The sequence below is a fragment of the Gallus gallus genome, chromosome 2, assembly GCF_016699485.2.
Source record: "Gallus gallus isolate bGalGal1 chromosome 2, bGalGal1.mat.broiler.GRCg7b, whole genome shotgun sequence".
In the NCBI taxonomy this organism is placed as follows: domain Eukaryota; kingdom Metazoa; phylum Chordata; class Aves; order Galliformes; family Phasianidae; genus Gallus; species Gallus gallus.
Genome location: NC_052533.1, coordinates 110,969,950 through 110,989,352, shown reverse-complemented (window position 1 = coordinate 110,989,352; position 19,403 = coordinate 110,969,950). Strand labels below are relative to the sequence as shown.

Sequence of the window (19,403 nt, the reverse complement as noted above, 5' to 3'; positions counted from 1 at the left end):
AATGAAAGAAGGGAATTCTCCACTCAGGCAGAGAACACTGGATCTTCAGGAAGAACTGTATTAGAAAGTCACTGCAGAACTAGATCATTAGGGCAGAGAAAGAACAAAGTTACTAGAAAAATGTTGGAATTGGAGCAGACTAAAAATGTTCAGACTATTAAACAGGAGAATTTGTGCCAAACTGGAAAACTGCTAAGTAGGAGGGTATTGAAACAATTTAGAAGTGGTGGGCAAGGTAGAGCCTTTCAATCTAGTATGGAAGCTTCTCCTCTGCTCCAAACAAAAACACAATCACTGACAGCGAAGCTTGAATTTTAAGTAGAGACAAAATAATCCAAAATAAAGAATCTCATGATCTTCACTGAAGAAGGTCTACTTCCCTTGCCAGGAACACACAAGAGAACTTATGACATGGTTTGGAGGCCAGACAGCTATTCTCAGAGAACTGCGCACTCAAGAGGCATAGAGTTACACTCCTTCCAGTAACAAAAAGGGCATGATCGACCCGCTTCAAAACTCAGGTATAAAAGGAGAGCAGCCAGAAAGATGGGAGGAAAAGCAGATGCCATTAGTTACTAGTCCATCAAGTGGCAAGGGGGAAGGTGAAAATAGCATAAAACTGCTGCTAACATAGAAATAGGCCTCGAGTGGAAAGCAATGAGACAAGCCAGACAGAGGGAAAAACAGGAAGCTATGAAGTCTTTCCAAAACAGTCTAAATAGAGAGACAACACTTTCACACCATCCTCCAAGAGGTCAGCCAGAGTTCTGCCAACTTAATCGCAGTATGTCTTAAAAGGTTTTCACATGGAACTTGAGCTCATGACAGTGGTTTTTCCATTTTACCACAGGGTGTGATTTTTTTAAGCCAGGACACCAGAAAATACTGAAGGTAAAGAAAACAAGCATTTCTAGACAGCAATCTCATTACACTTAGTAGTTGCCCAGTTTAGATAAGGAATCAGTCTTAAGTAAGACTGGAGTAGCCTATTCAAACTGAGCTTTGTAGTCTTATATGAGTAAGCATTTCCAAACCCAGGGCTTCAGCTGTCCAGAGTCTTAGATAGATGTACTATAGTTAAACCTGCTATGTCACTCCAAGTGCATGTTTACATGCCTACAAAGTCCCCAACCCCCTCCAACAGCCAAGTATCTATTTACTATCCACCAAAGGTACTATTCAGCTGAGACAAGTTCAGTTCCATCTTCACCAGCCTCTCTAACCTTGTACCAAGCAAAGCCTGCACATCTGATTTATAGCAACCTTCTGCTTACACCGACGAAGAGCTGTAAGCTTAATGACAGCTTGTTGGATTTGGGATTTTACTTCATGAATAGTGTTATTTAAAGAAAGGACACTGAAAACATCTCGTTGAAACAGTGATAGCACAACCCATGATAAGCTTAGAATATTAGTCAGAATAGCTATATACAAGAGAGTTTGCACATACTAATCCTTTACTAGTCTTTCTAAACATACTCAGCCCTTAAAACTTACAACTATTAGAAAAGTTAGAACTTAGAATTGCAAGTCTTAGGAGCCTTTAGCATTTCACAGCATTTAGCACTTCACAGCATGTTAGCTTCTACTTCCACGGCGTCTGAACAAGCTGTGTTGGTGGTACCCATGCCTTCTAGTGAGACACTAAACACCAATGAGGAAGAGTACAAATAGAACCAGTCCTATCTTAGAAAGCTCACACGCTTAAACTTAAGAGCTTACTTTAATCCAAGATATGGCAACAGTGAAGTCCAGTTTACAAGAGGGCAACCTGCTGCTGACAAGTCTTCGTATGTACAGTGAAAACAGTAAAACAATGCAAGTTTGTAGTCAGTACGGCTTCTCTACTGATTCCAAGATTTTCTTTCTCTCCTCTGCTGAGGGCATCTCCGGTTTCACACCATTTCTTTTCCTTTGCATCATAATGTCATGCTGAAAATAGAAGAAAGTAAGCATGAGAACACAGATTTCTCAAAAGTCTCTGCCCCTGAGCTCCCACTGAATAAGATCCCTCAACAGAAGTATTCTTATATACAAGGAGCCAGATATTCTAGATCTGATTAGCTGACAACTAAACACACTAGTATTTAACTGAAGCTATCTGATAGCTCACCTTGCAGCTTCACATTACAGCATTCCCATGACACAGACTACTATGCAACTGTCTGTAAACAGGTTTTTTTTGAGGTTTATACAAGTATTTAAAGGCATAAGCTGAAAGATTATTACAGTGGCAGAGAACAGTTGACCTGCATAGGAGTGTACCACCTGTACCCACGTGCACAGAAGTGCCCAGTTCCTCATGATCCTTTCCCACCACAATACAAGGGGAAAAAAAAAAAATAAGATCACCAAATAGTGAACTCTTCCTAAGCATTATCTTAGGTTGAAGCAAGCTAAAATAACAAAAACAGATCAACTTGTCTTACCTCACTTTCTTTACATGCATTTAAAACAACTTACTGACAAAAGTATCTGACTTAGAGGGAAATACACTGCAAGAACACTGACTCACAATTTCAGAGGGTAAGCTTAAGTCTTCTGGCAGCACATACTAAGTATTTAGGAATCTAGCATCTCCGTGCGAGCATAAGAACAGCAGTAGCAAGTGCTACAGTCCAAAGAGTCCAGAAAGCACTGTCAGAAATAATATACTTAAAAACAAGATAAGAAAGAAAATTTAGAAAAAAATCTATGGTGCTTAAGGGAACCTGCTTACCCAGAATTTTCTGCAGTTTTTGTACTTCAAAAAATAATCAGTACACATATCCTTTTTATAGTTGTTGTCATCCATACATTTTCTAGAGGCATCTGTCTCCTTTAATAGGAAAAACAAGCTTCAGAGCTGAGAGAAATTACTGTACTCAGTGTCTAAAAATTCTAACAAGTCTCAGAATATCTACGAAGATAGGAGACAGCTTCTCAGATGAAAGAACTGTATCGAAGGGAACATCTACCAAAACAGATAAGCAGTAATCCCTGAGCCATTACTTCATTTGGAGATTGTAACAAACATTAGTATTCCTTAAATAGTAAGAAGAGAGTCCACAAAATAGTTGTTTACAGAGATGCACAGTATAACCCATAAAAGAATATTAAGACTATCCATCAAGCTTGTCTAACTGGGATTTCAGACTGGTTTTACAGATAGAATAAAGCAGTAAATTGTATTACACCCATTTATAAGTAACTACAGACTGTTACTTCAGACTTACTTTACAATGTGTGTTTTTCAGTCTTTCACATTTTCAGGCTCTAAGAAACACTCCATGCATACTACTGATGCAGGAGTGCTACCAATAATGCAATTTCTAGAGGAATTATTTTTGCATTTTGACCTAGAAACATACAAACAGAAATCCCAATTCGATGCTCTTACCGCTATGCAAGGATTTCTGTCATGATCTCTAAGCTGCTGTGCATACTTGGGCATTCTAGACACTCGTACCCTGGCTAGAAACAGAAAAGAAATGAGTTAAGTATCAGCTTTTAATAGTGACAGAGTATTAAGTTTGAACTTCAGCATCTAATAAAGGACTTCAGTAGCGCACACAAACAGGTTTTGTGGGTTGGTTTCTTACAGGTTTTTTGTTTGTTTGTTTTTAGAGTAAGCTTCTTTTGTGAAATTCCAAAGCAGCAACGACAGCTGAGGCAAGTTCAGCCTATCACCAAGGCTGCTTGCTGTTCCTTCAGAGAATGGAGCCACTCTTCTACTACACTATCACATCGAGAGAGCAAACATCTGGGAGAAACAGTTTTGTGGAAACTCTTCAAACCAACACACTTTAGAAACCTCAGTGGATACAGCAGGGGAACAGATCTGTGCCTACTCCTTAGCTGGATCACATCACACACATCCTCATGTACACAAGTGCCCAGCTTCCTGTTGCACCAGACGATTAACAGAGAGAAATTACTCCATTGTAAGGAGGACCACATTTCCCTACGCCATACAGGAGAGCTTGAATCACATTTTTCACCAGTTCACTGGTCTGACAAAGGCTCCAGGAACTGTAAGCTGAAGAGATTTCTGTGCCAGTAACCTACACTGATCCAAGGTGAGGGCATCAAGAAGAGCAGCAGACCCTCACCTCCCTTACTGCTCCCCATGCATTGCCTCAGGCACAGATGTGGCCATGCAGGTAACTGTTCCAGATAGAACAGTTCTAAGCAGAAATGTTCTAAGCAGAAATACAAACTAACTTCATCAAATGCTTACTTGAGCCAACGCAGGCAGAAATAGAGGACTGAGGAAGAAACACCCTTACAAAAAGCTGAAGTACAGATATCCTTGCTCAACCTTATTTAGCCTAAAGACACTGCTGCAGTTTGAGCTTAAGTTTCTTTTTGTTCACATTGGAGACTGAGAACCACATATCTACAGAGAAAATCCACTTTTGCTTGGTATCAATTCCAAAACAACCCCAACAAACCAAACACTCTCATGAACTCATGCAGTATTTTAGATGAAGGCTCTCACTTGGTGAAGAAGGAAGCTATTCCACGTGAGCAAGGCTTAGATTTCCACCCCCTGTGAGACTACACTCACCAGGTACTTGAGTTATTTTCTGTACTCCGCATGGCAGTGCCCACTGTCTGACAAAATAGCACCTTCAGCTTTCCCTAAAGAACTGCCCAGGGTTTGAGGTGCCTTCACAAGCCAGGCAAACACTAACTTTTTTGAGTGCAAAAGGGTCTGGATGAGAAACTTCTGACCGAAATGGAACCGCACACATACAGAACAGCAGCATCACCCCACCGTGAGCATTACCAAAGCAAGTCTTTCTGAAAGCGCTTGGAGCCAGACTGACTTCAGCCTAGCACACCTCTGGAAGGGTAACTCTTAGACCCGCACCGACTACTCAGACTGCTGCCCCCACGTTCGCTTTGACCACACCGCGCAGCGCAGCCCCGCGCGGGGCGGCGAAGCGCGCCGTACCCACTTCACAAGCACTCAGGTCAGGTTCCGCCGCACGTACGCCTCTCCCCCCTCTCCGAAGCGCTCTCAGCCGGGAAGGGCAGGCGGGTCACGCCGGAACGCCGCCTCTGCCCGAAGCGGCAGCCGGGCAGGAAGCTGTCCCCCACCGCCATCCCCTGCTATACGCGGGCCCGAGCACAGATCACCGCCAGCAGCCCCCTGCGCTGCGGCTCTGATGCTTTAGCACACCGGCGAGCCACGAGCCACGCAGAAAGCCACTTGTCGCCGGTGTTCTTCAACCCTAAGGCTCTGTCAGCCCGTAACCCACCGGGATATTTCCCCACGGGCTCCGCGCCGTTTTCTCAGACACGCGCGGCACAGATATTAAGCCACAAGCCGCGGACCGGAGCTCTCACGCAAAGCCCGCACCCCTCACCGCTATAACGCGGGCGGGAGGCTCCAACCGCGCCGGCCGTAACGCAGGGCCGCTGGCCGGGTCGGCGCCGAGGGAGCGGGCAGCGGCGGGGCCCGAAAGGCGGCAGGGCCGCAGCGTGGCGCCCCGTTCCCCCCGCCCCGCGGGCAGCCCCGGCCCCACCTGCCGCCGGAGCGCCGCGCCCGGCCCCGCCGCTGCCCGTCCGGCCCCGGCGCCGCTCAGCCGTCGGCCGCGGAAACGAGCGAGCCCCCGAGAAGGGGCGGCGGGCGCCCGGCCCGCCGGCGGCACTCACCTCCGTCCCCGGCCGCGTCCGCGGGAGCCCGAGGCGGGAGGGGGACAGCCCCGTCTCCAATTCGAAAGACGTCAGCGGCTCGGGCAGAGCGCTTAAGTACGGGCGCAGCCTACCCCGCTCCCGGCCTCGCGGCTCCCCCCGGCCCAGCGCCGCCGCCGCCCACGCCCCGGCGGCGCTGAGTGGCGGGGCCGGGCGGCCAATGGCGGCGGCGGCGGGCCCGCCCCGGCCTTGAGCGGCGCCTCCTTCCACCAACGGGGCGGGCGGCGCGGGCCGCAGGCGCCGGCGGCGGGGCGCGGCCGCGGCGCTGAGTGACGGGGGGAGGCGTCCAACCCGCGGTGCGTGTGGGCGGCGGGCGGTGTGGGCGCGGCGTGTGCGGCAGGCTGGGCTGCACCGCAGCGCATACACTACAATGGCTGCTGGAAGGACGGGAAAGCAAACAATTTCCAGGCCCGCCGCGTCCAGCCCGAAATATGGGGAAAAAATTACAGAAAAATCGGAGAACACTGTAAAGGGTGGAAACGGGGCGCAGAGGGGATGCTGAGGCTCCCGCGGTGAGTCTGCTGCGGGTTTGGGGGGCAGGCGCCGGGGTTTAGCAGGGAAATATCAGGGTTATTTAAATTATGAAGGGGGAGGAGGAGAAGGAGGGGGGAGAGGAGCGAGGAGCGGCGAGCGGCGAGGAAAAGTTGGTGTTAATCATCCCCGCGTCCATCCTTCTCCCCCCGCCGCCCTCAGCCCCCACCGCCCCGCGCCGGACCCCCCCCCCCCCCTCGCCCCGGAGGGGGAAAAACAGGGGAGGGGAGGCGAGCGCTGCCCCCCGCCCTCCTCCCTCGGAGGGAGAAAGCGATGATTTTCGGCAAAACCTCTCTCAGGAGTTTCCTCCACTCCTCCCCTCCCTCCCCGCGGCGCTCTGGTGGTTCGCGAGAGAGCGGGCGAGGCAGCGCGCTGCCCGGGGCCGGCGGGAGGGAAGGAGGGAGGGCGCGGGGTGCCCGGCGCAGACCCCCGCCGGGGCCGGGGCCGGGGCAGGAGCGGGAGCCGCGCGGCCGCCCCCTCCCCTCCTCGCCCGAGCGGAGCCTGTGCTGCGAAGGCAGTGACAGCGGCGAGAGCGGCGAGAGGGAGCGGAAGACATTAGAGGCGGCGGTGCCGAAAAATGAGGGAAAAAATTAATATAAATTCGCCCCCCGCCTCAAAGCGGCCGAATTTCGCACAGAAATTTCCCCCGCGGACCCGGCTACCCGGAGGGGGTCCCCCGGCCCCGGCGGCCGCCGCTTTCGGGGGGATCCGGAGCGACTTTGGGGCGCTCGCCCCCCCTTCCCCTCGGCTTTTTGGACAAAAGTGGTTTTTTTTTTCGGGGTAAAGCAACGAATTTGCCCGCTCTCCCCCTCCGGGTGGCCCGGGAGCTTTCCCTGCCCCATCGGCGTGTGTTGGGAGCACAGTGCGGAGCCGAGGAGCGCCGAGCCGGGCTGCGCTGGGGAGGGGGATCGCTAACTGAAAGCAGGAGAGATCCGGAGAGAGAGAGAGAGAGAGCAGGGACAGCTTGTTGTCAGTATCATAAACAACCAAAATGGAGGGAGAACTGAGGCATATAACAAAATAAAAATCAGAAAAAAATGCCAAAAAATACCTAAAAATCGGGGCTGCTCCCCCTTTTCCCCCTCGAGGTGACTGAATAAAACCCGGGGCTTCCCGAGGCCGTTTTCGGGTTTCAGGGAGCAAGGAGTTAATATTTATTATTTTTTTTGTTGATGAATTCTTTGGGAAGGCAAAAGCCTCCTCTCACTCGCCACCGACAATGGGGAAACGTGAAAATCCCTTTCGGGAGGCAGAGGTAGGGGGAGATGGGAGTGCAGAAAGTGCACAACTTTGGGGCAATGCGCAGCGATCCCAGATAAGATAAATGCTGCATGTGCTGCTGGATAACTTCCCTTTTTGATGCTTTTTGGGTGTCTGGGGGGGGGGGGTGGTTTGGGAGGTGGGGGCTCCTCTCCTTTTCCCTGCCTTCTTTTTTCTGTCCTTTTTATTTATTTATTTATTTTTCAGACCGGAATGCAGTGCCTTTGTAGTGTCACTTTCCTGATCTAATTAGGATGTGTGAGGCAAAGTGTAAACCTTTCCGGTTTATGAAGTGCGTTTTCGTTGCCTTTCAATCTCGAGTTTTCCTGGTGGCTCCCTCCTCTCTTTAAACTGGATCCTGCGGAGCGGTGTGGGGCTGAGGTAATGCTCCACGGGGAAGGCTCTGTGCTCCAGGCAGGCACCCCTCCTGCTCTGCCTGCTGCCCTGCCTGCCACGTCCCTTCACCTGTCTGCGTCCCACCAGGCGGGCGTTCTGCGCTCCCCTCGTTGTGTTTATGTGAAATGAGGATGCCTCATCTCGCCTCACGTTGAAGTTAATGCGAAAGTGCTGCTGATGTTGGTTCCACGTGGGATCAGGGCATTTTAAAGAGACAGCTTCTCTTTTCCTATGGTTCTCAGCACCTCTGCCTGTGGCGGAGGGATGGTTCGTTGGTTGGGGTTTTTTTTAATGGAAAGGTATCAAATCAGCCCCGGTCTGAAAAATTAACCATAGATAACGGGGGGAAATGCTCAGATTCGTTCGGATCGAAGCGATTCTGTTGTGCGTCACGAGGCTTCTCCTGGCGTGCTCATGAGAAGGCTGCGTTTTGGAGAGCTCTTTTTGGAGTGGCTGTCGCAGGAATGGAGGAGTCCCACGTTGTTACATCAAAACCTGACCTTGCTGTGCTACCTGCGAGCTCCCTGGGAGGAGACCTCTGTGCACAGTGCGGTTTCGTGGCTCTTTTGAAGGAGCTGCGAAGTGCATTATTTTTACTGTAAATAAGCTCAGTGTTGTTGGGGACACCTGAGTTTGTCGAGCAGCGTTGCGGCCCTTGTTGTACGCTTAAACCTTCTGAGCAGCTCCAAAAGGTTTTGAGAACGGTGCAAGTAACTGTAGGTTTTAATTGGCCGAACGAGGGGCTCTTTTACAAGTACACCTTGGCTGTGTAACAACATCACTTGGGACGATCGCCTCTGGCTTTGTTTAAGAGAAGGAAAAATCATCCTAACCGAGGTCTAGTTTCGTGGCATACGTATGCACCCGCGTGCGCACGCGTGCCTTTCGCATCCATTCAGGCTGGTGCAGTTTTTCACTTAATTGTTCACTTGAAAACGTTGAAGCGTCACGGTGGGAAACGCTCTGCTTCTGTGGATGATCTCCTATGGATTTTGATTTTCAGGAAAGCGAGCTATTGTAAGAAAATTAGCCTCGCCTCTGAACATGGCGATTCGCTATCTTTGCGAGGAGTTGCAGCGGTTCCTTTGCGCGTGTTTTGTCTTTGCGGTCTGTGTTTGCTTCCAGGTTAGAGATGGAACACAGGTACGGGGTTTTGGAGGGGGAAGATGGTGCGCTCAGCTTGTAGGGAGGTTGCTGGAGCAAATGTTTGCTTTGAACCTCTGGAATTTGAATATCGGTTGTGGCAGCCCTTTGTGTTTGATGGCATGTGTTCGCAAATGGTCCGTACCTTCCCTTGCAAGTGTGACCAAAGAGCTGTTGTACAGTGGCTGTTGACTGGGGCAGCCTTGTGGTCGGAGATTTTGGAAGAAAGCTCCAAGTTTTCCACTGAGTCACAGTTGTGAAAATTAAATCACATCAGCTACTCCTAGGCTCGAAAAGGAGCTCATTAGGGAAGGAAGATTAATCAGTTTGTGTAAAGGAATGAAACCGAACATATTTCCACCACTGTCTTGTGTGGGTGAGAGACCTTTTTTGCTGTCAGCGAGAATTCATGCTTCAAAATTCCTTCCCAAACTTTTTTCTTTTTCTTTTTTTTTTTTTTTTTTACACCCATCTCTTCTTTTTATGGACTGTGAAGGTACTTTGTCCTGAAGTTTGTGGAAAGCTGATAAGTTAATAGCAGTACACTGCGTGTTGGTGTTTGGTTGTTTTGAATGCACCGTGGTAGGGAGCAGTGGCTGCACAGAACCAACTGCAGGGAGCTCGGTGGTGCTGAGAGCAGTATTTAAGAGCTCTTAAAACAGCACATCTGTGGCAGTCAGTGCGAAGCATTAAATATGCTGCAGCCTTTTCACCTCCTTCAGAGCTTCTGAATTATCAGTTTGGTGAAGCTGAGGGTAGGTACAGGCGCCCATCCTAACAGCAGGACAGAAACACATGTTGTGGGGGATGGCTCTTGACCTACAGCTATGCATTACAAAGTAAATTCAGTGTATCCAACTATAGCACAAAACTCAGGACGCAGGGAGGAGGAAGGAGGAAGGGTGTTCTCACAGAATCTGTTGCTCTTCTGAAATGGGTTTACTTTTAAGCTGTAATCCAGATGATGAGGACAATAGAAGCAGATAAACGTGGCTTAGGATTGTTTTTTACAAATGGAGTTACTCTCTTTTGGTAGAAAACTGAATTCTCTCAGGGATGATGCGGTGTATAATAAAAACAGAAATAATTTTCCAAGCCTCCTTATTTCCAAGAGTTGAGCTAATCTTCTCTGTTACACGTTGCTTTGGTTATATGTGATTCACTACATTTTTTTCATGATTCTTTGAAATTAAAACACGCAAAGAAACCAATACTGTGGGGCAGTTGTTGGGAAAACTACCCGAGTTCCTGCTGGCAAACTGGGCAGTTGGAAATGTATTGAAGTCCTACTTAGATATTTATCAATCCTACTCAGTAATGTTTAAAAGTTAATAACTCCAGTATTCTACAGCAGTGCAGCGAATACAGGAGTATGAACTGACACCTCCTGAACTTCTCTTGAGCTCTTGGTTCAAGCGTATTTCTTGATGTGCACATTTTACGTAGTAACTATCCTGAAAACTGAGTTTTCCAATGTAGAACTTGGAGTTTTAAATTAAGAAACTTTGGAAAAGTGTGTGGAATTCCAAAAGCCCCTATATCCCATGTGCAGCCACTCCTAATGGTCGTCCATCTGCACACATAGGCAGTCAAAATGGTGCCCTTCAGTCCCCTCCTTTCAGGGCAGTGCACGTGTTTTAAAAGTAAGGGGTTAAAGAGGGCACTGCTCCTGCCCTAAATAAACCACTGTTTGTATCTGTTTCAGGTTGTTTTGTTAAAAGGGATGTTTTATTTCGGTCTAAAACAAAGTTTCTGCAGTTTGTCAGTAATCTGTGGTGTATTTAAAAGCGGTACCTGTGAGCAGGCAAACACCTCTAGGGAGGGTTCTTAAACAAGTTTATCTGTTTACCAAGGGAAAATATTCTGGAAAATGTGATGTATGTTGCAGCACTGAGCCCATTCTCAATGCAGTGTAGAGCTAAAAGGAGCTAGCAGCCACCTCCAGCTCAGGCACACAGTGCTTGCTTCAAGGAGGGGTACTCCAACTACCTGCAACTAGCGAGGCTTTCGCTTGCATGGCACTCGAAGGAAAGGTGCAGGGTCTGTCTGCTGAGCTGCTGAGCATCTTTATCCAATTACCAAATGTTTAGGTAGCCTTAAAAAACTGTTTAAAAATAATTGGAATACGAGAGCAAAGTAACATTTTCTGCTGATCAAAAGGAAAATGATTAAATTTCTGAAGCGTCGGGGGTTTTTTTCTTGCGTTCATCGGAGCATTTGGATGATAAGGAATTGTGTGTCTTTCCTGCGAATCAAAAAATCACGCCCAGAGTTGAATTAAATTTATATTGATTTTTCTAAATTGTGCAAACTTGTAACTCGGATGTCAAACATATTGATCAGCCCTCGGCAGAATCATTTGTGCAGCTGCCTGTCTCTTATTTTTAGTTTTCCAAGGAACATAGTAGCCCGCTGCCTGCCATGGAGTAGGTGGCAATTACTGATGAATTTTAGGTGAACCGTTGTCCACCAAACATCAAATGTGATAAATTCGAACTGTGTGCAGAGTTGTAAGAACCTGAGGCTAAATACAACTGGTGACCATTACTGTGAGCTCAGTTTGATTTCAACAGGCTTGTTGAGGTATTTCTTGTCTGCTTCAGCGTCAGTGTTGTCTTATAGGGATGAATTAGCCGAAATAATTAGGATTATATTTAAAAGATTTTTTTACAAGAGATAACATGCTTTAGGAGAAAAGCTGTAAGTTGTAAGTGATGGGGCCTTCTCACAGAATATAAGAAAATTGTTGGTATTAAAATGGACCCTGTGTGTCTTATAAATGGTTATTGTAGGGTCGTGGCACTGCAGTATGTGGCAGTGAGTTGAGAGGACAGAATATGTACAGAATTGACAGCGAAGAGTGGGAAAGCTGAAATAGTTCTTCTTGTATTGAAGGAATAAATCCATTTACATGCTAACCTTCTCTGCTGTAACTTCTGTTCCTTTTCTAACTCATTGGCTGTTCAGGGTGTAGAGATCCCTTGTTGAATAGATCAAAAACCATGGCCAGACTGATAGGCTCAGTTGCACATGCTCAGCCCTGGCAGTTTTGTAGGCTTGTAAGGGCCAGAAGAGAGCAGAATGCATCCTGATGTGCAGAATTCTTCTTTGTTTGTTTGTTTCTTTGAAGGCAAGAAAATGGAAAAAAATATATATATCCAGGACTGAAGTAGTGTAAAACCAAAAAGTGAGATAGATAAAGCAAATCAGCGTAGACAAGTGTGGCTATAATCCACAGAGCAGTAACTCAAAACTCCGAGTTAAAATAGCTCCAATCAGTTTTGAGGAGCCAAGTGGGAATCAGGAAAGTAAAACCTAGAATTGCCATCAAATGCAATTAAGAAATAACGGTGTAATGGAACTTGGAAAAATGCAAGAAGTGTCTGTTACAGTAAACTGAATTGTTCTAATCTTCTTTTGCACTTAATGTGCTAAATTCCTCCCTCAGAGGAAAATAGCCCTAGAAATCAGATTAGAAAGTGTTTAAAGGGAATTATTTGTCAAAGTGGGGTTTTTTTAATTTTTTTTTTTTTTTTTTACTGAAGTTAAGATAACTAATAATAATCTCCTCCATGCCTCTCTAAAGAGTACTTTATTTCCTATCGCTGAACCGTGTGGGTTGCACGCAGACTGTAACTTTGCTATGTACTGTACAGGTAATTTACCTGCCAGCCCGACACTGGCACTCATTTCACCCTGAAAGCTTCTCTGTGGTTGCGGTCACGTTACACTGCTGAGAGTGCCAAATCTGAAGTATTCCTCAGGAATCAAGGTGTAGGTGGTTGGTGTTGTCTCATGCACGTATCAAACAGCAAGGAAAATGTCAGAAAGCTTATCTTCCCCCTTCACTCATTGAGTATGTATTCGTATACTACAAGATATCAGATTTACCAGTGCCTGAGTACTTTAAAAAGCCCTGCAAGTCATCTGATTCTGAATTAATGAGATCTCATTACACTAAATGTTTGAACAGCAGAAAAACCCTCTATGTAAATGAGATGTGAGTGGACCAAGTGCTTGTCACTTCCCATCAGGCTGTTGTGTGACGTTACCTACGTATTTCATATACAGGCACGCATATTAGAAGGAAACATCTGTCTGGTAGGGAGGAATGTCATGTCTTTCGAATCAGCTGTAATATAGGATTTTTTTTATTGAAAAGAGACATTTTTGAAAAGGACCCAGTGATCTTATTGCAAAAAAATAAAGAAGAAAAGACCAGAAGGAAAGATTCTGGCAGCTTACTATTAAATTTCAATCAAGCCTGTATAGTTAGCAATAAAACGTTTACGAGTTTGTAAATGTTAATTTTCTTCAAACTCTTACTGTCATGTGTGGAATTTTCATTTATACTAATTGTCCATTTTGTACAGCTGCCTACATTCACAGCTTAACAGTCAGTCTGCATTTGTCACGTTGAGGTACAGATGAGATGTAAATACGTAAAACCAGAAATTGCCTACTGCTGTTTTGATGTTTTCACAAAATGATATACTGCAAAGGTGTACATTTCTGGTGTTAACTACCTGTTGTCAGTTGCTGGTGCTCTTGCCCTCACAAGTGTTGTAAGCAGAATGGGCATTAAACTGAAATAAAACCAATGTACAAATCCTTGTGGGGCTCTGTACTTTGCTTAAAAGCCAAATGTAGACATTGTTCAAGCTTATTTTGTTCTCTGGAAGTTATTGTGGTCAATACAAGCATAATTTGTTTCATCTAGGATGCTAAGAAGCTGTGAGCCTCGTAGCTTAGGGAAGAGCCTCGGCATAGCTGATCACAATAGATGCCAGTTAATTTGAATCTAGATTTTTTTTCCCCTCTGTTACTTGACAGTTTTCTTTGATTCTTCTGAATACTGGGATTGTGTTTAGGCTAAACCACTTCTAATTATACCCCAGCACAAACATATAGCTTATGGCTATATTTTAATCAGTTTCAGAAAAAGTAATAAAAATATTATTGCATATGCCAAAGGATGGTGTTGCTACATGCTATTTTAAATGGTGTTTAAGTATGGTTATAAGCATACCAGTACAATGAAATCAGTTCCATTCCTAAATAACAAAGTTACATTATTTGTTACTTACAAAGTTACTGAGAATCATAATATATTAATTATCCTAATTATTCAGGCTGTTTTTAATATGTGTTGAAATAGCTTTAAAAAGTATATGTGAAATATTTATATCAAACTAGTTTAATTTCTCATTACTTGTAAACTGTATGTTTCCCAGTTGTAACTTTTTAAAGGGGTTTTGTCTTACCTATGCAAGCGTATCCTTTCCTTTTGCTTTCAAAATCAAGTTCTTTCATTTGTTTTAAACCCTTTCATTCTCCTGGGATGAATCTGTGTCTCACGAAGTGTTGATCATTTTTGTACCACAAAAATAGCGTTGAGGAGGGCTGTATAATTAACCTCTGCTGGTGGTACTACAAGTGTAAAAGCTGAAGCACAGACTGATGTGGAAAACTTAATCATAGTGGTATTAGAGTGATGAGGATGAATGAACAGACTGAATGAACGTTAAACTGACCTTTGAGGAAGAGATGCCCAGTTCTGCAGCCTCGTAGCACTCATCAAATTGGTGATGAACGGTAATCATAAGAAATGCTCAAATGCCCTCCTGGCATCAATCATAGGAGGCAAACAGGAATCTAGATCATGCTTTCAGAAATTGGAAGCTATGAAGTTAGTTTCTTTGAAAAATACTGTTTATAGAGGTATCCCCTGTAGTGGAATGTTATTTCACCTTCGAGAACTTGACCAGTTCAGAATATTTGAGGACAAGAAAGTTAAGTCTGCCTTGAGCAATAATTTCAGTTTCTAGTACAGTTGTTATCCATGCCTCATGTAAAACAAACTTCATATCTTCACTGTACTGAAATATCTGTACTGAAAGAAGTGCGTTTAAGAAGCTTTAACTGTGTTGATTAGTGGTTCATTTGGTTGGAGCAGAAAGGTGCTTCGGGTTGGGGAGGTTGAACATGTGTTGTTTACTTCAGTTTTCCTGTAGTTATTAGCCTAGTAAAGACACTGAATGTAAGAATCTTTCCTCAAGCCCCAGGTGAAAAGGGAGATGTGGTCTAGAAGGGGCTCTGATGGCTGGAATTGCTGGCCCTCAGTCTCAATAAATATTTGAGTCCTATGAATTTGTGGTTTTGGTGGTGCAGTCAGGTTGCAACCTTGAAACTTGTAATACGTTTGGCTATCATGAGGTGAACTCCAGAGTTTGTTGTTAGACAGACCCAAAAGGTTTTGTCTCAGGCAGTGCTTCAGTAGTGTGCTGGTTTTTCTTTTCCCAGCATGTGTGAAGTTTTCATCAGGAATGAAGCCTTAGAAAGTCTCCCTTCTCAGAGCAAACTCCCAGAGACTTTGGAGATGTCATAAACCTCTCTCTGGGGCTATTCCTCGTATAGTTTTAGTTGTTAAACTGTTCTTGAAGGTAAAATAATCTTTCCTTCTAGGCTTCCAGCCTTTATCAGAAAGGCAGCAGTTTGATATCCTGTGGTGGTTTTATCATAAAGGTTTTCTGTAGATAGGTTAACAAAAGACCTTAAAGGCGGCAGAAATTAGCTATCAGTTTGCAAGTGCTCTGAAACTGTTGTGTAGTGGTATTTAAACTATACTTGTTTCATTGAGATAGGAGGGCTTGTAGTCTGGAGAAGATGGAGCTTAACTCATGCCTTAATTCTTCCCCAAATACAAACGAAAACTTGCCGCCATTTTACCATTTAACGACGGTATCTTTGGTACGTGTAAAATGTACATATCCAGCCTTTTTTGTAACTTAGGCCTTTGTAACAAATATAAGAGGTCTCATGGATGGAGATGATGTTTGCATCCCTCTTATGGACGATCTGTTGTTTAGGAACTTTGTCATTTCATTGTAGGATTTCATGTTTGAGGGAATAGCTGAGTGAGTACACAGACAGAGCTGGGTGTAGAGCTTTGGCTGTTCTGCCTCCTTATGGTGGGTGCTCAGACTGGTTCTGTGGAGGGAAAGATTGCTTTTTTTCTTCCCACCTGTCGCATTCTTCAGTTGTTTAAGAAGTCTGAGAAGTCTGTTTCTTCATTGGTTTTTTTTTTTTTTTTGAGAAGTATATTACAGTGGTTGGCAAAGTTATTAAACGACCAGTTCTGAACTTCACAGTTTGAAGATGGAAGAGGGAAACTTTTTTTCCTTCTGATTCTGACCAGATTTATTTGCGTGGTTCCTTGGCCTCTTCAGCAGTGCTTTGCTATAAATCAAAGTAAATGAAGTTGAACAAAAAGTCCATAAAAACTCATGTCCCAGATTCCTCTGGTGGAGTTTAAAACACAGTTGAATGCTGACAACTCTTCTTCACAGCAGTATCCCAAGATGCTCAACCTCTACTTCATTCTCTCCAAATATCTTGATTTCCAACTGTCTCATTCTAGCTGCACCATTGGTAAACATGCAGAAATAACTCTGTTGTCTGTACAAGCCTGTTTGAGCCCGCTGCAGGACAAGAGATTTATGTTAAAGTTGACATGCTTCTCAGGGAGCAAATGGTGTTTTCCCATCATGTTTGTTATTATTATGACAACATGCATTTGAGATTGTTTCAGGTGGCATTCCTGAAAAGGGGTGATCTTTCAGGTTGCCGAGAATCAAGCTGTTGAGAATTTTATAGGTTAAAAGTTAGTGTTTATTTAAGCATCATTTGGAAACCGGTGGTCATTCAGGGTACATTATGGAACAGTAGAGTCATGTGCTTCTCAGCAGGGGATGCTGCTTAATGATGGCACTGCAATGTCCTGTATTTGGGAGGAGCGGACTTGCAGTGAAGGAACGGTCTCTTTCTACAGTGTGAACAGGGAACTGCTTTACTCAGGCTTTTACAAATAAATGAATCTCTGGAATAAGATCCTTCGCTCACTCACACTTTCCTCTTTTTTCCCTGCGGTATCAGAAATGGACACTTCAGGATACTTTTTACAAGTCTGCTAACTTGAAAGAGCAACTATGTGTAACCACATATGAAATTAGAGTGTTTGAAAAGGACAAAAATCCTTCCAATAAAAATCTTGGAGAAGTGTTAGCTGTATTGAAAGCAAAGCAGAATAACTGCTATAGTTATCTGATGATATTTTTTAACCGAGTAGATAATGTACAGATGTCAGTGGATTTTCACTTAGTGATGGTTTGAAACCCTCAGTAAGATAATGCGTATTATAATGGTAGATTTATATAAAAAAAAAATACATGATGTGTGCATGGGGGGAATATTGTTTTCTGTAACAAAGCCATCAGAACTTGATGGGGAAGAAAAGTTGTATATGTATACATCCATAAGGTTTTTCTGAGGCGGAGAGGTCAGACACCCAGATGCACAGGTCTGCAGAGCTATGCTCTTGTTGTTCATGGGAGCTGTGCAAACACAAAGCTTCTCTACGCTCAGCTGGTGCATGGCCCTGTGCTTTCTGATGTGACTTTATGATACAGACTTCAGCAACACCTGGTATTTTAGTCCAGTGATGAGAGTGTATTTTACAAAACGTGAGTGTAAACATTGCATGGCTTTGGACTTCACTTTTCGGTGCTGTGGAGCGTTCCTAAGAATAAGAGCGTTTTGCTTCATCAGAATTACTGTTTCCCTCTGGTTTATTTGCTCATAACCAAATTCTGCTCTGTAATTTTGTTATTATTATTTGCTCAGAATCGGGCTCATATTTTTCCTTCAAATGAACACACGTCGCCTGTACTCCTGCTGAGATGATTATGCATAACACCTCTGACTCAGCAGATCAAAAGTTATGTTTGTTGGAAAACAGAATTAATATTTTATATTTTTTCAACAGCTTAAAAATAGCTGTGTCGAAAGAGATTATGCTTTTAACATGCTAATCCATTAAGCCATCGTACATCATTCTGCAGGGAGTGTTTTTATGCCAGGCAGCTGTCTCTTACCAGAGTCCATCTGAAAGGTTTCAGGTTATCGCAGGAATACACCCATAAACCCGAGAGAGGCTTCTTTAATAGAATGTGTGATGTGAGCATAATCAAATGGCAGCCTTTTTTCCAGGAATTGTTTTCCATGTCAGTGTTGTTTGGCCTGTTTTAGGGCATTCTGGCTATTTTGAGACAAATAGATGATTTAAGGCGGCATTTGCGAAAAGCTTTTCTCAGACAGGGGATGTTAACAGTTCCTAATTTGAATGTGGAGTATTACGTTGTGATAGCCAAATATCTGAGTGGCTTACTTTCCTGATTACATGAAAGATAAAGAGTGATGAAAATTCGTGCCAGATGGATTGGAGACTGGGAAATGCATCGGAATGTTGGTTGCTAATCTTGCCCACGTTCTTCTGACCCTTTGTTTTTTGATGTTGCATTTTGCTCATTCAATTTTTGTAATTCTATATCGTCTCTGTGGAGGGAGGTGCACAAAGGTTGGAAGCAGCAGCACCGACCGTGCAGAAACATTTGTGAAGCGCGCAAAATGCAACTGGAAAGTTAAGCTGTCTTATCTTCTGACTTCAGGAATCCTGCGTGTTACGCTTGTAAGAACAGTAGGTAGGGGTGTGAGATGGAAATTTGGCTGTGGGTTTACTGCTGCTGCAGGCACCAGTCACTTCTTTAGCTGTTAAATATTAAGAGAAGGAATTTGCTTCTAGTCAGATACCTAAAATTTGCTGAAACAGCTTAGCAATGGCAATTTAATTTTGCTTTACAAGTGTTAAGTCAGAATGGTACAACATAAGATATCGAGTAGTGATGACTAAATGTATCTGCTCTGGCTGGTTGTAGAACTTTATTTGAAGTTATCTGCCAGGTTAGGGTGCTTGAAAATGTGCTGCTGCCTGACTGGTGAGCTGGGATGTTGCTATGATTTCCTATAGGCAAGTGATCTGTAAAGAACATTTTCAGACAAGCTTGGCTGTACTTAAAACTGGTAGAGTTAGGTAGGGCTTGACACACTTCTTCCTTAGGCGCACTGAGAAGCATTCTGCAGCTTGGGCCAATGTATTTTTGAGCTGGGGAAGTGTGTAATGTTATATAATGTAAAAGAATCCTCACTTCTGATGGGATTAGCTCTGTAACTTGAAGTATGGCTCTGTGGTGGTTTTTTTGTTGTTGCTGTTACACAGGTACTGTGGCTATATGTGTAACTACGATACTCTGTGTTGTGCAGCCATTGCAAAGAGCAGTGAGACAGGGAGATATATGAGGGACAGGATGAATAAGGAGAGACAGGGAGAATATGGGAACAAAGGTAGCATGTGGTGTAGGGCAAGTGGGACATCGTAGGGCCTACACCAAGTATGCAGCGACAGCCCAAGGAACTAAGAAACTGTGGATTGCTATAAGTCTGTCTACTGTTCGTGTGTGAAAATACTTCCTATAGAGTGTATATAGTTTGTTGAT

At 44.5% G+C, this 19,403-nt stretch overlaps 2 protein-coding genes across 35 annotated transcripts in view; one reads left to right on the top strand and one right to left on the bottom strand.

Moving 5' to 3' along the window:
* The window catches only part of CHCHD7 (coiled-coil-helix-coiled-coil-helix domain containing 7), a 32,654-nt gene extending 26,941 nt beyond the window's left edge, over nucleotides 1-5,713 (bottom strand). For all 18 annotated transcript variants that reach the window (XM_046938088.1, XM_046938090.1, XM_046938087.1 and 15 more), the window contains exons 1-4: nucleotides 5,644-5,713; nucleotides 3,380-3,453; nucleotides 2,720-2,818; nucleotides 1,723-1,932 (exon numbers count right to left, since the gene is read on the bottom strand). In XM_046938088.1, coding sequence (XP_046794044.1) covers nucleotides 1,831-1,932; nucleotides 2,720-2,818; nucleotides 3,380-3,433 — 255 coding nt within the window. In that variant the 5' untranslated portion in view covers nucleotides 3,434-3,453; nucleotides 5,644-5,713 and the 3' untranslated portion in view covers nucleotides 1,723-1,830. The remainder of the gene's footprint in view (nucleotides 1-1,722; nucleotides 1,933-2,719; nucleotides 2,819-3,379; nucleotides 3,454-5,643) is intronic.
* Nucleotides 5,714-6,011: 298 nt separating this feature from the next.
* The window catches only part of PLAG1 (PLAG1 zinc finger), a 53,209-nt gene continuing 39,817 nt past the window's right edge, over nucleotides 6,012-19,403 (top strand). For all 17 annotated transcript variants that reach the window (XR_005854836.2, XR_006935946.1, XR_001465396.4 and 14 more), the window contains exon 1: nucleotides 6,012-6,194. The gene's annotated coding sequence lies outside the window, so the exon portion shown is untranslated. The remainder of the gene's footprint in view (nucleotides 6,195-19,403) is intronic.